Consider the following 17,828-nt stretch of genomic DNA (forward strand, 5'->3'; position numbering starts at 1 on the left):
AACTGGTTGTACACATAAGACTTTATGGGTGGATGACGTAGGGTGTTGGTGTTGAGTCTCAGTTTCGAAATCCTCTGACATTTTTGTTTACAAATTCTCATTTTGAACTTCTAATTTGTGACCGTTGTTTTGTTTGGATCTCTCCACGGCGTGTTTGTGTTTGTCACTTCCGAGTGAAAGTGATTCTTACGTTTTGGCCGTGTGAGGCACTTTTTTATTATGGATGGATGCACTTTATTGGACTTGTTTTGGACTGATGAGTTTGGAAATGCCAGGATGATTTTTAATATAACTCCAACTGGATCCATCTAAAAGAAGGAAGTCATATACACCTAGGATGTCTTGAGGGTGAGTAAATTATGGTCTAATTTTCATTTTTGGGTGAACTAGCCCTTTAAAACTGCAGTGCGCAAGCTTAGAATAAACAGGCTGTTATCTTTAGTTGGTGTTGACGTAGATATAGTTATAGTTCTATAGTGTGAATGGGCATACTTGCCAAATCAACGTGTTTAAATCACACACACACATACATTCTCCATTCCTTCCCACTCAGAACACCACAGGTGTCTTTCTCCATTTCAAATATCATTCTCTCTATCCGTCTCTCTTACACTCTTCCTCTCCTCCTGTGCACTGTGATGTGTCTGTCACTTTCTCTGTCACTGCCACTCCCCTCCACCACAACTCGGCAGATCAGTGGTTGGTTACCATGGCAATGCAACAGCCCAGTTACTCCGGAGCCTTCGGTGGATCAGAACACCAAGGCTACCTGCACCCAACCGTCTTCCCTCTGGCTCTGAGATTTGAAGCCGTCACCCACCCGTGAACGTCGCTCTCAAGATGAACAGCCAAGAATAGCTGTTCGCACTACAGACGCATTTCAAAATGCTCATTCCGTTATTGTGATCGTCTCCTAATGCGGGGCAAGATGTTTTCAAAAACAGCCGCCTCTCACTGATGCGTTCGCCGTATAACGTGCCATGTTCACGCTTGAAGAATCCGCGCCCGCGGAGCGGAGGAAGTCATTTGTTTTTCCTGTCATTCCTGGATGCGCCCTGCCCCGCTTCCCACCAGCGCTCGCTCCAAACACATTGAGCTGATCCGCTTTATTTATGGAATGACAGATGGGCCAATTATCATAAAACCAAGAACGGTGCCATTTCCTTTTCAAACAGTTGACTTCATTATCTGCAAGAGTGGAGGGGAGGATAGAGAGGAAAGATGGCGAGCTTCGCACCCTGCTTGCACCTCTGGAGCCTGACCTCGCAAAACAAAGGTTGCCGTGCATAGTAATAAGTCCTGTGAGACGGAGCAACCAGAAGGCTGAAATAAGCTCGCCATTGGCTCTTTAACTGTGCGTGGAACTGTATCTGCAGGAGATTGAGGAAATTAATCAAGTGCTTCTGCAACAGCAACACCTCACGAAAGGTGATTCTGAGGAAAAACAAGAGAAGGAAAGCAAAGAGTCTGCGACAGATGAGGGAACAGCCATAAGTTCTGCTCAAGAAGATGGATGGATAGCATTTTAACATAAAAATGTGCCATTTTACATAGCAAATTTACAGAAAATAAATAAATAAATGAACAAAATCAGTTTGTAATGTTCACATTTCAGTCTTGCACTCTAAATAATTTTTTTTTTAACCCAAAATGCTGGGTTTAACTTGTTGGGTTATTTTATTGGGTTATTTCAAATATTTTTAAGCCAGGTGCTGGGTAGATTTTCTGTAACTAAGTTGCTGGGTCATTTTTAATGCTGGGTTATTTTCTTTACCCAGGCGCTGGGTTAAGCCTGTCTCTGACAAAACATCCCAGCTGCTGAGTTAGCGGTTCTCAGTGCCACCAATTTGGTGCACTTCTTCAGCGATCTTCAAATAAAGGTTTGTATACATTTTATTTCATTTATTTAAGTCTTTTACTGTGCTGTAAATTGTATTATTTTGCGCAGCACAAATGTCAGTCAGCTGCGTCATCAGCAGTAGTTTCGCATGATGGAAACGCCTTTTGCCTTGCATAAAATAAATGAATTTTATTCGTTATAGTACTGAGTTTAATTTCATGTGATGTTAAAATGTTCTCTAATGTCAGTAGAGAAATCTGTCTGTTTATAGGCAGGTTTTGGAGTCAGTCACAGCATCTTTCAGCTGTGAGTGAAACAAGAGGCCACGGTCTGAAGTTTGCAGATACCCCAGCGAACAGCAACCCTTCACCGGCTTAGATTTCGGCGAAAACACCGGAACGAGAATCAGCGCTATTTCAGTAAAATGTGATTACAGAGAACTGTTGAACTGTTTAAAATTAAAATGCTACTTTAAATGTTACATTTCTTATGTCTAAAATGCTTGTTAAATGACTTTAAATGTATGTAATATTGTAAACTATTGCTGTATAAATAAATGTTCATCTTTTGATTATTGCTGTTGCCTCCAGTAATTCTGTGTGTGTGTTTTTTTTTTTATAAGTTCCAGTTCATTTTAAGCTAGCAATATAATAAAATTTTAAACAATAGTTGGCTTAAATAAAATAACCCAGCATGTTTAGTAAAAATATTTAACCCAACCACCTGGGTCAAAGTAACTCAGCATGTGTTCTGTCCAATATTTACCCAGTGCTTGGTAACCCAGCATTTTTAGAGTGTAAACTATGACACTTTTATTACATTTTATTAAACGTTATTTATTTAATGGTGTGAATATGATTTATATATTGTTGCATGTTTCTGTCCCTCAGTTGTGGGATAGCTATATCTACAACTATCTAATCCAGAATTATTGAACTAATGTTATTATTACATTTCTAATTTTTAATTTTCGTTAAAATTACATAAAATGACAGACGTTTCCTGTTATGTATATACACATGGGACATTGTTATTACACTGAGTTGTGGGAGTGTAAAGAATGTAAAAGAAAAAAAAAAGTGTGTTGTAAGCATGTTGACTGCAAAAAACTGCAAACATTTAAGAATAATTTCCTTATTTCTTTACTTCAGTTCCTTCTTAAAAACAAAAAAAAAAAAAAAAAACATTTAGCCATGGCTGAACTTGTTTGAACTAACTAAATAAATCAGTTTGAAGTTGGTTCTCAAGTATTAAAGTATTAAATATAAAAATATGATTAAATTTTCAACTGAATGTCATTATATAAACAAATTATCATCATAAACCATAATGCAAATTTAACTGTGTAAATATGATTTATATAAATGTTTGCACAATGTTTCTCTCTCAGTTGTGGTGTCATTTTCCATCACAACCATTAAACTATTATTAAATTAAACCATAATATAACCTTTCAGAAATAATGACAAAAATGAAATTCATATATATGTAAATTCATGTCCCAGTCACATTTTGTGGGTTAAAAAAAACTATTTTATATTTTTACATTAACGGTGTAATAAATATTCTATTTATTAAAGCCAAGCATGAATGTGTTTTTAAGCATTTTACATTTATTCAAAAGTAATAACTCAAGTCAGTAACAATTTAAACTATATGTATATATATATATATATATTTTTATTTATTTTTTTATTTTTTTTGTAAACTTATATTCAACTATTCTTTTTAATACCAAACTTTTACTTATTTTTGAACTTTTCAGACCATCAGTCATCAAAGCTCAGTAAATATTAAACACAGACACGGGGATTCACTTCAAATTTCACCAAGCATCTCATCTTATTTTGATGTAACAAACTGATTATATGTAAGTGTGTAAGTTGTTTACGTACATTTATTAATTAGTTCTCTCATTAACACTATTATATTGTTCATTCAGACTGATTTGTGAATGCGAAACGCGCACACCAACGCTAGAGGCGGGATTTATCGCATGAACCAATCACAGACAATCTTAACCAGTCATATCCAATCATATCATGATGGAGGCATTGCCTTCTCTCTTGTGACTTCCCCCATTAATTCGCAATTACCCCCCACCAAACTCACCGCACGCTGTAGGCCGTTTGTTAAAACTTAACGGGCTCAGGGGAGGCAAGAGACACAGACTCCTGCTGTAACTTTACCTGTTGGTGTCGCTGTAGGACAATGTTAGGAAAAACAAGTGATCCAATATTTTGAGGAGGCACTACCACCTTTGCATCCTCAGAGGAAACACCTCTGAACGCCTCCTAGCTGTTTACTTCAGTTACTTCTTTATAAAATCATCATTTATATTAATTTTTGATGGCACGTCGTGCCTGACTGAACTTGTTTGAACTGCTCTCGATACGGTTCCTGCGTTTCACTTTTCAACAAGCTTAAGTGAAATCCCTCTAGTGCGCATAATGAAAGCTGTGGACATTAGAGGCCTTTTACAGACCTCAAGGGAACCCCTGATGCCTTCCTCAAGTTCTGCACGACATACCGGATTGACATACTGGCTGTCTATCTGGTTATATTACACATGCTAGGGAAGCAGTCAACCCTGGAGTCTTGCTCCAGTTGACAGCTTGAATTTGTTGAGGGGACTGCTGTTGCCATGTGCACTCTTACCAACAGTGTTTCATGGGAAGTGAGATGTAAAGATCCTCCCGCAAAAACGCTTTTTTTTTTAGATTAATGTTTTTCCAGTGAGATAAATGACAGCTGAGAATAGCAGGGGTTTTTCCTTTTGGGAATTTTCAAAGCGGAGCAGTCGAGCGTATCAAAACGACTCGTAGGAAAACATTAACATTGTGGAGATTTTCATTTATGTGATTGTTCATGGCTTTCTCAGAGTTTGAAGTATTATGGTGATCTCAAGTTCACATTAATACTAAGAGTCATAAATTATTAATTCACTGTAAACAGAAATGGTCAGGGTTTGTCGCTTTGGCACAGACTCCGCGGACCACTAAATCAATCGAAAGCACAATAAAAAATTCATGCGAACTTGAAGTGTTTGAACCGCTGTGCCAACCAAATCTTTGAAATATGAACCATTTTATAGCATTTCCTGCCGTGGACTCTTAAGATGTGATTTTAATGTCGTAAGTTGATGAGATCTGTCAGGTTTTAATTAAAGCGAGATAAAACGAAAGATTCGTTTTTTTAAGATATTTGTTGTTGCATAACCACGTCTTCAATAAAAATACATGTCATACTCAAGGTTTGAGTCAGACTCAAATGAATATTTATTCGATGTTTATGAATATTCAGTATTTATGAATAATTAACAACTAGCTGTGAAATATACTTGCCTTTTTATGTTGCGGTATGGATTTTTGTCAGACAAAAAATTTATAAAAAGTTCCTCCTTTTTCAGTTAAAACTGCTGTGCAATCTCATTGTACAGCTATTATCATCAGTAAAATGCTTCAGGGTGGGTGGATATGAGAAATTACACAATTACACAAAGATATGCACCCATTAATTGTGCTAATTGTAAATAATCTTCCGTTGACGAAGATCTCTTGCGTGTTTGGTTTCGATAACACCGTGTCCATGATAATCAGTTGTACTCCATCGCCCTGGTGCCGGAATCAGGACATTGTGGAAGAAAGCCAACGTTTGGAATATTTACAACAAATGTCAACCATCAGTCGTCGTTGACATTTGATGAAAAACAAAAAAATGAAATCAATGTGAGCTTGTCATTGTGTTACAAAGGGTTCATATAGTGTGAATGATCCTCTGAGACAAGAAGTCATTTAGCCAGAAGTAACAAATGGCCATTGGAGGCCATTATGTTGGATCTAAAGCTTGTTTATGGGGTGTTTTCACAGACACAGGGGTATGAGGGTTATAAAGGATGGGCATTTGATGCCACGTGCTACGTGGTCAAAAATAGCGCTTGGGTCTGTTCATCGTCAGCTTTTTCAAGAGCCTTTTATAGCAGTGTTGCTATCATGAAAGCAAGTCCTTCTCAGCTTGTACACCTCAAAACAGATCAACACATTGATTTTTCCATTCGGACATCTCCCGGAAAACATAGCCATTACTGGTCGGAGAAATTGTGCAGTGTTGTGCTCCTTAAAGGAGATGGTCTTAAGTGCTGGTCTAGGACTATCTTTCCTCACTACAGTTTTACTTTGGCAAACATCCACTTGGAGAATGTTTTCTGTCAGGTCCAGAATGGAGTAGGATTGGATTTGTTTTGCACAAAAGTAATCCTGCATTGCTCAGTTCTACTGTGTAAAGTATTACATATGGACAAAAGAACATCACGTAATTGACTCTGATGTAGTACTCATAGGTTTATTTTCATATTTTTGCTACCGTTTGCTGTCTGAATGGACGTGTCTGAGCTAATGAGGAAAGTGGGTTTAGCTAAATTGACTGAAACTCTTCACGACATGCTTAAATGTTAAATTTGGCACGGTCTGATGGCCTTGAGGGAAAAGTGTTCTACCTAATTTAACTTGCCGGACATTTCCAATAAAAAGGTATGTTTACTTGCACAACAGGTCTTGTTATCCAGTTTACTGAAACGCTAGTCTGTGTGACGTAACAGTGGTATTCAGTGAGTACTAAAGGAGAGTTTTTAGCATGGGTTTGTACATGCCCCAACAACAATCCCGAATTCCTCACCTGTTCCTGCATTAAAGGGACCTCAAAATCAAAGACAGAACTATGTGGGCTTTACGAATTATCTTCTTTAAAGGGATAGATCAAGCAATTCGTACATATTTTATGAGGTGGCTAATTTGTACGAATTCGTACAACCTTACTCATATGAATTTGTACATTTTTGTTAAATTGTTCCCCAATTTGTATGAATGACCTACTCCTAAACCCACCCCAAAACCTGGGGTCTACACAAATTGTACAAAATCATACGAGTGAAGCCCCCTTGCAAAATACGTATGAATTGGTTAGGAGATAGCGTTGTAATATTACAGTCACCAAAGACTCATTATGTTCTTTGATTTTAACTAAACTACCGTCAACAGCCATCATATTTTGTTCATTTATGCTCTTAATAAGTGACGCTTATTAAAGAGATAGTTCACCCAAAAAAAGAAAATTCTGTCATTAATTACTCACGCTCATGTCATTCCAGAACCTTCGTTCATCTTCGGAATACAAATTAAGATATTTTTGATTAAATCTGAGAGCTTTCTGACCCTGCATAGATGGCAACACAACTACCACATTCAAGACCCTGAAAGTTAGTAAGGACGTCATTAAAATAGTCCAATAGTGACATCAGTGGTTTAACCATAATGTTAAGAAGCTACGAGAATACTTTCTGTGCACAAAGAAAACAAAAATAACTTTATTCAACAATTTCTTCTACTTCTATTTCTTCAATTTCTGCTACACTTAATCCTACCACGCAATCGCAAGCATGCTGTTTTATCTTGTTTTTTGATCTGTAACCTTTTTCGCTCTTTCATTGTGAGTCATGTTTTTTTATGGGATTCGTACCCAAAAAGTATTCTCGGGCCTGATCTCATGACGAAAACATACCTGCGGGAACGTTTTCGCAAAATGTGAAATACATATTGGCATGTACGTTTCGTGATATATTCGATGTATAATGTCCACTGAGTGGTGCTAAAAGAGTGTTCGTTTTTTCTGCCCGGAACATACATATGTACATATGGTACGTTTTATGTGACGTTGGTTTTGTACGTGTCACCGAAGTTCTGACATGAAATGTCCATTGGGTGGTGCTATAATAATAATGCTCCATGACGTTTTAAAATACCATCTACGTACCATCTGCACTACACCTAAACTTACCAGATAATATGAACAAAAGCGAATGTAACATAAAAACACAAATGCAAGCATGCTATTTTAGCTTGTTTTTTTGTCACCTTTTCGCTCTTTCATCGTGAGTCATGTTTTTCACAAGATTCATACCCATGGACTCCGCATTCTAAGTCCAATTCTGTGCCGGCTGAGCTACCGATCAAGCTTGTTATGATCGGAAAGCGAAACATAGGGAGCTGCAATCATAACTGTGTAGAAAACAATTACTTTTTCACCATGGGATCAAGCTGATATTCTTGTAGCTTCATAACACTACGGTTGAACTGCTGATGTCACATTGACTATTTTAACAATGTCCTTACTACCTTTCTGGGCACTGAATGTGTCAGTCACGTTACCGTCTACGCATGGTCAGAAAGCTCTCGGATTTAATAAAAAATATCTGAATTTGTGCCCCGAAGATGAATGAAGGTCTTACGGGTTTGTAACGACATTTTTGGCCAAACTATCCCCTAAAACTATTTTAGGCCTTAGCGTATTGACAGCGCTTCAATAATTTCACTGATTTCACTTTAAATGTTTACATATCTAAAATTACATCTACTGACTCAGTGAGAATTTCTCTTCTTCAATCTCATTGCTGCGCTATAGGCTTTTGGCGCTATTGGGACATTCATCATACTCTGGTACTCGCTATATTTCTGGAAACACATCTCTGGGTCCGGGCTTTCGGCGACCCACTCCATCACGGTGGACATCAGAGTTCTTTTCCCGGGTTCACTTTTCACACGTTTAGAGCAGCACAGGTTTTCAATACTGATCAGTCACAGCCTCTTTCCTGTTCATTCATCACTCGCCCCCAGTTATTTTTTTCTTCTCCGGTTTCTCTCTCTCTGGTAAATCAGTGGGACAAAGTGTTGTAGATGAAGTGTGCTAATCTTTCTCTGTGATTGCACGCGGTGCGGTGGAATGAAAGCTGCTTCTGTTTGTTATATTCTCTCGCCCTTGGCCACGACTTTGATTCCTATTAATTGAGGGAGATAAATGCTTAACAACAGATGAGGATTTAACGGATTGCAATACGCTGGAATTGCAAGTTGCTGTGCGAATTGACTTCTGTCTAGCAAGAACGTAATTCTTGACAGATGGTTTAAGGGTCTAAAGCAATGAAGTCCTGGAAATCTCTTGATACTCAGGACAATTTGCATGTTCTGAGTGTTACATTGCCACATTCAAATGTAGTGATTTATTTATAGTCCATATGATGCATAAAAAGTTCTTTTACAAAGATATACATTACTGCATTCTCAAATTATTGAAAACATTCTCAAACATTTGAATGTTCATAAACATTTCTTGTTTTTTGTTACTATATTTATATTAGGTAGCAGTGATGTGAAATCTCAAGAGCTTGCAGGCAAATAATTCCACTCTGACTCTAGAGTAAAGTTCCTGTTTATCTTCAAAACAGTTATGGTGGTTTCCTTTGTCAAAGTCTGTTTTTAGCATGTCTGGGTGGAGGAAAACCAAACTTGTAATAGACAAGTATAGACCTGAAAACAAAATTACTCATTTTGCTCCAATATTGTGAAAGTCAGGTGCTTATGATTTGTAAGAAGCTTATGTAACTCATAAAATACTCTGTTTTAAATAATAAAACATAAATGACTGCATTGTAAGATAACGATCTTAAAATTCTCAGATTTTGTGAGGTCTATACCACGTCCTATTTCAGTCTCCGTCAAAGTCTGTTTGTAGTATTTACTGACATTTCCCAACAAGTACAGGCCTGGAAACGAAGCAGCTTGTTTTGTGCCACAATAATTGTTGTATTGTGAAACTCAAGTGCTTATGATTTGTAAGAAGGACACATTGAAACGTCTTCTGAGTCACCTGTAATTGATGCACAAATTCTGCATCTAGCACTTATCATAGTCACTCGAATATGTGGTTAATTAAAATTAGACTGACAAATGAGTAATGAAAATGATAAATAAACCCTTCAAATGTTGCCAGCGTCAATTTAATTGGATTACTCTTAGCTAATGTGTTGTGAAGCCCCCCCACTAATTATATATTTTGACCCAGAGCAACACTATCTACTTTATCATTAACACATTAGTCTTCGGTTCCATCTGGGGACTGATTCTGGGATTTTTCAAGTCTCATTTTAATTTAATGAGTACATAATGGTGATTTGAATGTTGATATTTGTCCATAATGCTTTGAAATTTGCATGAATTATGCAAATTTTGACAACTAATACATTTTTAGTTTCGCAGATGAAGGGTGCAACTGTCTGTGAAAGTCAATTAAAAGTGAATTATTAGCAATAATGTTTATTTTATCAGATTTATGCTGGGGGTCACTGAGGTAACCAAAGATGCTGTCGACTCGTCATCTTTTGCACTGGCCAACTGAATTTTATTTGTTTAGTGAAATGTGTCTGCTCTAAATAATTACACTGTAAAACTGTGTTTCAGCTCAGGCTGAGTAACACGCTTTTTGAATAACACTGGAAGAGACCACACGTCCGAGACAATATGCTTAAGAAATACATTTAATAAATAGTTTACTTGCCCTAATCAAGGGCAGACTTGTGTATTTAGTCAGTGTAAAGCTTTTGAAAAATATTATTTTGATCATATCTGACATCTATGATGCACTTAAATTCCATATATATATTTTCTTTTACACATACTGTTTTTAATTTGGTTTGGATACTGTAAACCATTTGCAGGTTTTAGGTAGATAGAAAAAAATCAACATCATCTCATAATGTCGGGTGGACATCATTGAGAATCAAATGTGTCACAGTACAGATACACCACCATATGATATTCCCGATTTTTTTCTTCTTTTGTATACAGAAACAGTGAGGATCTCAATAAAATTGGCCCTTAATAATATCACTCGAACGTTAGCTTGTAGAGGAAAGTCGGCAACCTCTTAATATGTCTCGGTTAATTGGCACCTGAAAATGGCGGTTACCGCCATCGGATGGTTTTTGCTGTGCATGCTAGATATTGCACACGTCTCTCACTTCCCTTTAAAAAGACAGGTTTACAATACATAACATCTCTCTGAAATTAAAAAAATAGTTTTAATTCACAATACCAAAAACACTGTGCTGTTCCCTACCTCATAAACTGCTGAATTTTGCACATGCTGCGATAACACTACTGCACCCTGAGCCCTGGCTAATCACCGAAGACCTTCCCACTGCAATTTCCTATGGCGCGTTCGCCCGCTCCTATCCTTCGCCATGTTAAGGCAAGGATTGTGCTTGTTGCTTTGCAAGTGACTCCAGTATTTAATGAGTTCGTTGGGCTGGAACTGGTGGGAGGTGATCAGGTGACTGTACTTGCAGCTGGAGTACGACACTCTCCAGTGGTTGAAGAGAAACTCATTTGGTGGTGGCACCGGGTCGATTCGCAGTTTCGCCAGGCAGATTCCTACATACACATCCTCGAGGTGCAGGCGGCGGATGCTCAACGAGGCGTTGTAGATTTTCGCTGCCATATCCCCCGAGAACACGTAGCCCGTCCCGGAGCAAAAGATAGGGTATCTCTCGCTGGAATAGAGTTCTGGTGGCATGTACCACTTGCTGTCCTTGTTGCGGTTGGGAGCGTAGCCTCTCATTAGGTAGCCTGTGAAGTAATTCTGTCGAGGTGCCATGTTTGGCTTTAGCAGCTTTTGGATGAGATATTCGGTGTTGACAAACATGTCACTGTCCGTCTTCATGACATAGTGAGTGTGCGGGCAATATCGAGCAACCCAGCTCATGCCCATAAGCGTCTTGATGGTAAGGTTGTAATAGGTGTCCAAGAAGTCCTGCTGGATGATGTCATGGTACTGCAAGCTCTCCTCCTCGATGGAGCTCTGGGGGTACGCGTTAGGTATCCTTCCCAGCAGAAAGAGACGCACGAACCCGTATCCCATGGCCACGCTCTCATTGCCCCAGGTCTGTCTGATGGCGTTCCTTGCCTCCAACTGCCTCGGCTCGGCAGCAATTAGCAAGACCAGGAAGGGACTGCTTTCGTTGCACTTGTAGGGCTCATTAAGCAGCCAGTGATAAGGCTGGGCTGCCAGACGCCCTCCCACTCCCATTTCCCTGTGCAAGCTCTTGGTGTTGCCGTTAGTGCTTGAGTTGTTGCTGCTCGGTGATATCTCCAATCCCACAATCCCCCGGGCAGTGATCTCCGCCTGGTGAGAAGTGAAGTTGAAGTTAACAGACGGTTTGGGGAGCACATAACCATTGTCTTTCCAGAGGCTTCGCAGCGAGCTTTGGTTTCCCTTCGCGCGCTCCTTGTGGGGGCGCAAACCTCGCATGGTGTAAACCAAGGGGTTGTCTCGCAACCAACACCGGCCCTGCAGCAAATCCTGGTGGCAGTAGATGAGGAAGAGGGCGAAGAGTGAGGCCAGCGAGAGAAGGCCTGCTACATGTGTGCGGAAGAGCGACCGCTTGACATTCCAGGTCATCTTGATGGGGCAGCAGTGTCGCCGACGCCACTGCATGATGTAGAGCGGGGCTGCTTAGCAAAGCGCGGCGGTCACAACCAATCACATCAAACATGTGTTGCAAACAGCCTGAGGGTTATCTGAGCTGGCAGATGGGTGTGTTCAGGGCCGTAGGTGGACCTACGAGGGGGATGACAAACTGTTCATGAGAGTTGCAGGAATGCGTTTCTCTGACCCTCCCCAGTGACAGACGGTCATGCTTTGGGGCAGTTCTCTTCTGAAGGACGACTGCTTCCTCAGACTGATGTCTCTGTGATCTAAGAATGAGGAGAGGAAAAACAATGAGTAATGCCGAGTAGTGTCGCAGCACAACGGATAGCAGAAGATCTCTAATTACATTCATGAGCCACGTACTGCTACTTTCGTAGTAATGCTGGCATCACCTGCAAATTCACTGGTGATTTTCAAAGCAGCCAAGGTTTATGACGGCATAAGTCTTCGCTCTACCCTACTAATGTTATGATTTTTCAGTCTCCTACATTTGCGGTACATGGCAACACGGTGGGGGAGATTGCTAACGGGGGTCTCTGCATATCATGAGCTAACCTTTACTGCCCTGCGTGAGAGTTTAAATTGCAGGTTTGCACAACATGGCATTCAGTGAGAACACTGCTGCCTCAGAGGCCCTCTAAGCCACCTCCCCACCCAGATGCACTCTAACAGCCAGAGAGGGGAAGCATCCGTCAAAATGAATTTTCAGGCTCCAGCAAGCAGTGTTGCAGGATCCGCAGCCAGAAGCAGCAAGTGATAACAGCCCTCACCCCTTATTCACCCTCCACCTTAAACTTATCAACACCGCACCAGAGGGAAAGGCCTCCCTGCCAGCAATTTCCTCTCTTAACCGTTGCTTTCTCACACTGGGGGTTATTAGATTCTAGAGCCTCCTCCTAGTAATGGTGATCTAAAAATAGGAGAGAAATTATTACAAAGGTAAAGCAGAGGTCTTGTTTTTGAAAGTCATGTTTTGTTCGGGCTCGTTTCAAATGCGTCACAGGAGTGATGTTCCAAGACAAATATGCCAAAATTGGTGTCCTATTTTTTAAAAGCCTTTTTTTTTCTTGTTGTTGTGAGAATGATACTGTACGACATTTTATAAACCATTATCCAACATATAGCATTAACGATACTATGATAAATAGGAAATTTTGGTAACACATTACAGTAAGGCTTATTAGTTAACATCGGTTAACATGAACTAAGAATGAACAATACTTCCACAGCGTCTAATAATCTTAATGTCAATGTCAGCATTTAATGCATTATTTAAATCATAAGTTGTGTTTGTGAACATTAGTTAATGCACTGTGAATAAACATGAACATGAACAAACAATGAATGACTATTTTTATTAACTAACGTTAACAAAGATAGTGTAACAAACATAGTGTTCGTTCATGTTAGTTAACACATTAACTAGCGTTAACAAATAACACCTTATTGTAAAGTGTTACCGACATTTTAAATAAAATATCGGAATATAATTTAATATGATCTAATAATTATCATTATGTATTATCTTATTACATTTTCTTATGCAAATTACAGTGTCATCATGATCAACATTCAACCCTGTTATCCAACTTCTTTTTACAACATCAATATTTTTACACTATAATATTTTGATTATATTATAAATATAAAAAATAATGTTTTTGTAACATTTATGGGAAATATACATATATGCCTTAATTTAGACTATATAAAATAATATAAAGATATCGTTCTAAGGTTTGGGGTTAAGATTTTTAAATGTTTTCAAGAAGTCTCTTTTGCAAACCCAGGCTGTGTTTATTTGATTAAAAATATAGTAAAATTACAAAACATTACAACTTAAAATAACAGTTTTCTATTTGAATATATTTTAAAATTACTCCTGTGATGCAAAGCTGAATTTTCAGCATCATTACTCCAGTTTTCCGTGTCACATGATCTTTCATAAATCATTCTAATATGCTGATTTGCTGCTCAAGAAACATTTCTTGTTATTTTCAGCACAATATTTTGTAACATTACAAATGTCTGTTGCCAAATTGAATGCAGCCTTGAAAATAAAAATAAAAAACAACATTTTTTCAATTTTATTTTCCAGATTTGTGCAATGTTAGGGTTTTAAGTGATTCATACATGTGCCAACTATTGGTAACAGGGTTGCAAAAATGTTGCAAAAACAACATAACATAAACCACAGCTCAATTAACATTTAGTGTGCCCTTCTGACTTCTTTCACTGACATGTTGTAAAAGAATTCTATGCCCAATTTCGTATCTATTTCACAAGCGCCATGCGCTATGCTTCAACCTACCTACTAAATGTTTGTCTCTATGGATTGTTTCCTGTTTTGTTGCAACAGCTGGATCAGGGGATGATAACCTTTTCAACCAAATGTGCTCACCCTGCGTGGGCAATTACAGTAAGATGGAAAGAGGCTAAGCCTGGCTTTACTTTAAAGGTTAACACACTTCAGAACAGAGCGAATGAAATGCTCCAAAGGTTTCCTTTGTCATCCATTTGATATCCTGTAATGAGAGCCTCACTAGAGAACGCTACGTACTGCACTCACTCGGGTGCTAGGTGTTTTTGTTTTTGCCAAAGACACACTCATGCTTGTTTGGAGGAACATGAGAAGAAATAAATATTTATGTGTTTGTTAACGATAGAGAGGAATTCATAAAATCAGCTTTAGCTTTCAGCTACACCAGTTTTCATTTCATACAGTTACGGAAATTAGGAGCGTGATGTGGCCACAGCGGTCAGCAATTAGAAGAGCAACATGAGACTATTAGACTTCTGATAGGAAGCACCTGCAAACAAAGTTAATATGATAGAGATCAGCATAACTCAGAAATCAGTGTACCACATAATAAGACATGCAGAAGCTTTTTAGTGCTCAGCTCCCACAGGTTTTTGCAAAACAATTTTCCATGGCCAACGCATTGCTGAGATGTTTCTACTGACTATCCATGTAAACGTTGGATTCAATTTAATCGTGAAAGGTAGCTTGTCACCCATTTGCAAGCTTAATATTATGAATAATTTGCACTGCATATTTAGTATCTTTAGTTTGAACATACACCTTTTAACAATAACAAAAATCTATGGCCAAGCCAGCTAAATTCTGGATGACATTAAAAAAATAAATAATAAACAGAGGGCAATAAGCGCAATGTGCAATCATAACAAATGCGCACCAGATTCAATAAATCTCCATATGCGCTAGTGGCTCTCCCAGAAGGAATGATTAATTTGACATTGAGTGTCCCATGTGAAAACACTCATGCATTCGCAAGGACTCATATCTTTGATGATTGCGTTTATATATACTAAATGTTTGCTTAAACTTGTAATATGGCCCTTACTGGGACACACTCGGGCCACGCTTGACATATAATTGCATTCATTACTCAAACGCCAGGTTCTCTATGAACCTCATTCAGAAGTTTGCGAATGTTCCTTTGAAAGGTGAGTTTAATGAATCACATTTCATGAGGATGCAGCTGAAAGCATTTTATTCTCAGAGCATCTGTCATCCATAACTTGGACTGAGATGAATACCCCCCCCCCAGCTATTAGAGAACTGTGGCTAAATTAAAACACACACACATAAGGTGGAATCATTTTTACAAGGTACTTGAAACATGCCAGCATACATCTTGGCCCCTGCATACTTCAGCAGGTTGTTTCAATTGTTTTTTATGTCAATATGGTTTATGTGACTAATGTAACATCTCATCGCCCATGAGAGCAAATAGGTTTGTTTATTCATGCACATTACTGTCACAATCTGCCCGCGTCTGTGCTGAACAGTGTTACAGTCCATTTAATGAACTGCAAATATTTGATGCATTAGTATTACTAAAAAGGCCCCACTTTAAAACTACATTAAGTTTTTCTGATAGTATTTATATTTTACTCTGGGCAACAGGAATAAAGACTTGACAGAGTAAATGATTTGACAGCATGGGGGCCAAGTCCGACCTGTTATTTTATACTATCGCAGCTTAAAAGTGCTTTCGAGCAGCGTAGTGAGCCGTGGGTGGTGGTCAGCTTGCAAAAGTCCATTTCACCGGGCAGCGGTGGTGCTTTCTTGCCTCACCGCTCACAGACTAGCAAAATCTGGGGCAGTTCACCACATTTTCACCTATGCGCAACCATATTTTCTGCAACATTTGTTTTCTTACTTGGTCAGCCTATTCTGAGATTAATATCGAAGACCCCAGTGGGTGGAAACTTGTATTTTTAAGACTCCTGGCGTGGACAGTATTCAAGCAACTGAATCAAGACTTCTGCATTGCCCTTTAAACACGTCCATAATGTTTACACACAACTTAGTGTCCAACTACTTACTGATTTGTTTTCTTCCTCAGAATGCATCATGGTGTTTATAATTGAGATCGTTACCCTTAAATGACAGCAAAGAGTAATTAGACTTAATAAAAACAATATTATATTGAGATATCTATATATTACGAGACCTACCTCACTCTGTGACAGAGTGCAAAGATGCGCCGTCTGTCGACCCGTACCGCGCGCCATCATTCCCTCCAGCGCTACCAAAAAACCGACTATAAACCAACCTCTTCACTTTCCGTCTTGCTACTTGCAAGAACTTAGGCTCATTTCTTCGTTTTCCATCTTGAATTCGCCAAACAAAAACCCTCCTTCCATCTGTCAGGAGCTATTGTTGTCTGCCGCTGTACACATTAGGCTTTATCTCCCATGAACTGTATGTGGTAATATCTCGGAGACCGTTACTTTCTCCTCCTCTTTCGTTAAATAGACGTTATTTCTCCACAAATATAAACAACGGATAGAGGCGGGAACGGAGAATTTTTTAAAAAATAACTTAAACGGTCACATTCTACGCGTCTGCAGTCATTGTGAGGTACGTCCGGTGAAGAAACGGGAGAAAAACAGCGGCGGCGAGCGAGTAGGGTGGCTGTCGCGGGTTGTTCCTGTCAGAATAACGGCAGCAAAAGGCCTCTCCGTGCCTGGTCTAACGGAACACGACCCTGAAGTGCAGTAGAAGGCAGAAAAGCCTCTCCTCTTCCCCAAATGATGTGTGGGGAGGGCTAGTGGGAGGGAAAGCAGCTGTTGAAATGACGCCGCTCCGCTGACTGACTGACTGACTGAGCCCTTGCGACGTCACCGCCTACTTAGGGGGAGAATCCCACGTGATCCATTTAGAATCACTCCCACTCCCCTCAAACCTATCCAGACCCCCACTCTCTCCGTGAATGAACGAATTTAACTCGCCAAGGGGCCAAGGTTTGGCTGGTTAGCTTCAACAGTTAGCCCCTACTGGTAGATGTCGTAACTACACCATTATAAGGCAATAAGAATCTGTCTACATTGATGCAGTTCAGAACTAGCCGTTTATTCTGACGAAACAGTTATTTTGCAAGCAAAACTGTTAGTATAGTAAATGCTTTGCCAGTGACAGTGTTTTTAGCTTGAACTGTGAAATGAACGTTTTTTTTTCCCCTTTGTCAGCTGCTTTTAGCATTGCAAGTGAGACTTCCTGTTCATTAGCCACTATAGAAGAATAACAACGTGCAGTAAAATTGTTTGCACTACAAACCAGTGTGTTAATAATTAATACATTAAAAAAATATGGTAACACACACTAATTTGCAATATCAAGAAGCAAAACAAGCTTAAAAAT

At 39.1% G+C, this 17,828-nt stretch overlaps 1 protein-coding gene and 1 long non-coding RNA gene across 3 annotated transcripts; one reads left to right on the forward strand and one right to left on the reverse strand.

The window, feature by feature from the left end:
- Nucleotides 1-358: 358 nt before the first annotated feature.
- On the forward strand, nt 359-2,411 carry LOC127153625 (uncharacterized). The gene is made up of 2 exons (XR_007825303.1): nt 359-1,880; nt 2,112-2,411. It is a non-coding gene; the product is annotated as an uncharacterized LOC127153625 (long non-coding RNA).
- A 7,778-nt stretch (nt 2,412-10,189) lies between these two features.
- On the reverse strand, nt 10,190-17,301 carry b3galt2 (UDP-Gal:betaGlcNAc beta 1,3-galactosyltransferase, polypeptide 2). Of its 2 annotated transcripts, XM_051094805.1 has the most exons (3): nt 16,643-17,301; nt 16,511-16,565; nt 10,190-12,423 (listed from the first exon to the last, which is right to left on the reverse strand). In XM_051094805.1, the coding sequence occupies exon 3, from the start codon at nt 12,161-12,163 to the stop codon at nt 10,850-10,852; it is 1,314 nt and encodes a 437-aa protein (XP_050950762.1). In that variant the 5' UTR covers nt 12,164-12,423; nt 16,511-16,565; nt 16,643-17,301; the 3' UTR covers nt 10,190-10,849. The 2 variants fall into 2 exon arrangements, with proteins under 2 accessions (XP_050950762.1, XP_050950763.1); XM_051094806.1 differs by lacking the exon at nt 16,511-16,565.
- Nucleotides 17,302-17,828: the final 527 nt, after the last annotated feature.

This window comes from Labeo rohita, chromosome 22, assembly GCF_022985175.1.
Source record: "Labeo rohita strain BAU-BD-2019 chromosome 22, IGBB_LRoh.1.0, whole genome shotgun sequence".
Taxonomy (NCBI): Eukaryota; Metazoa; Chordata; class Actinopteri; order Cypriniformes; family Cyprinidae; genus Labeo; species Labeo rohita.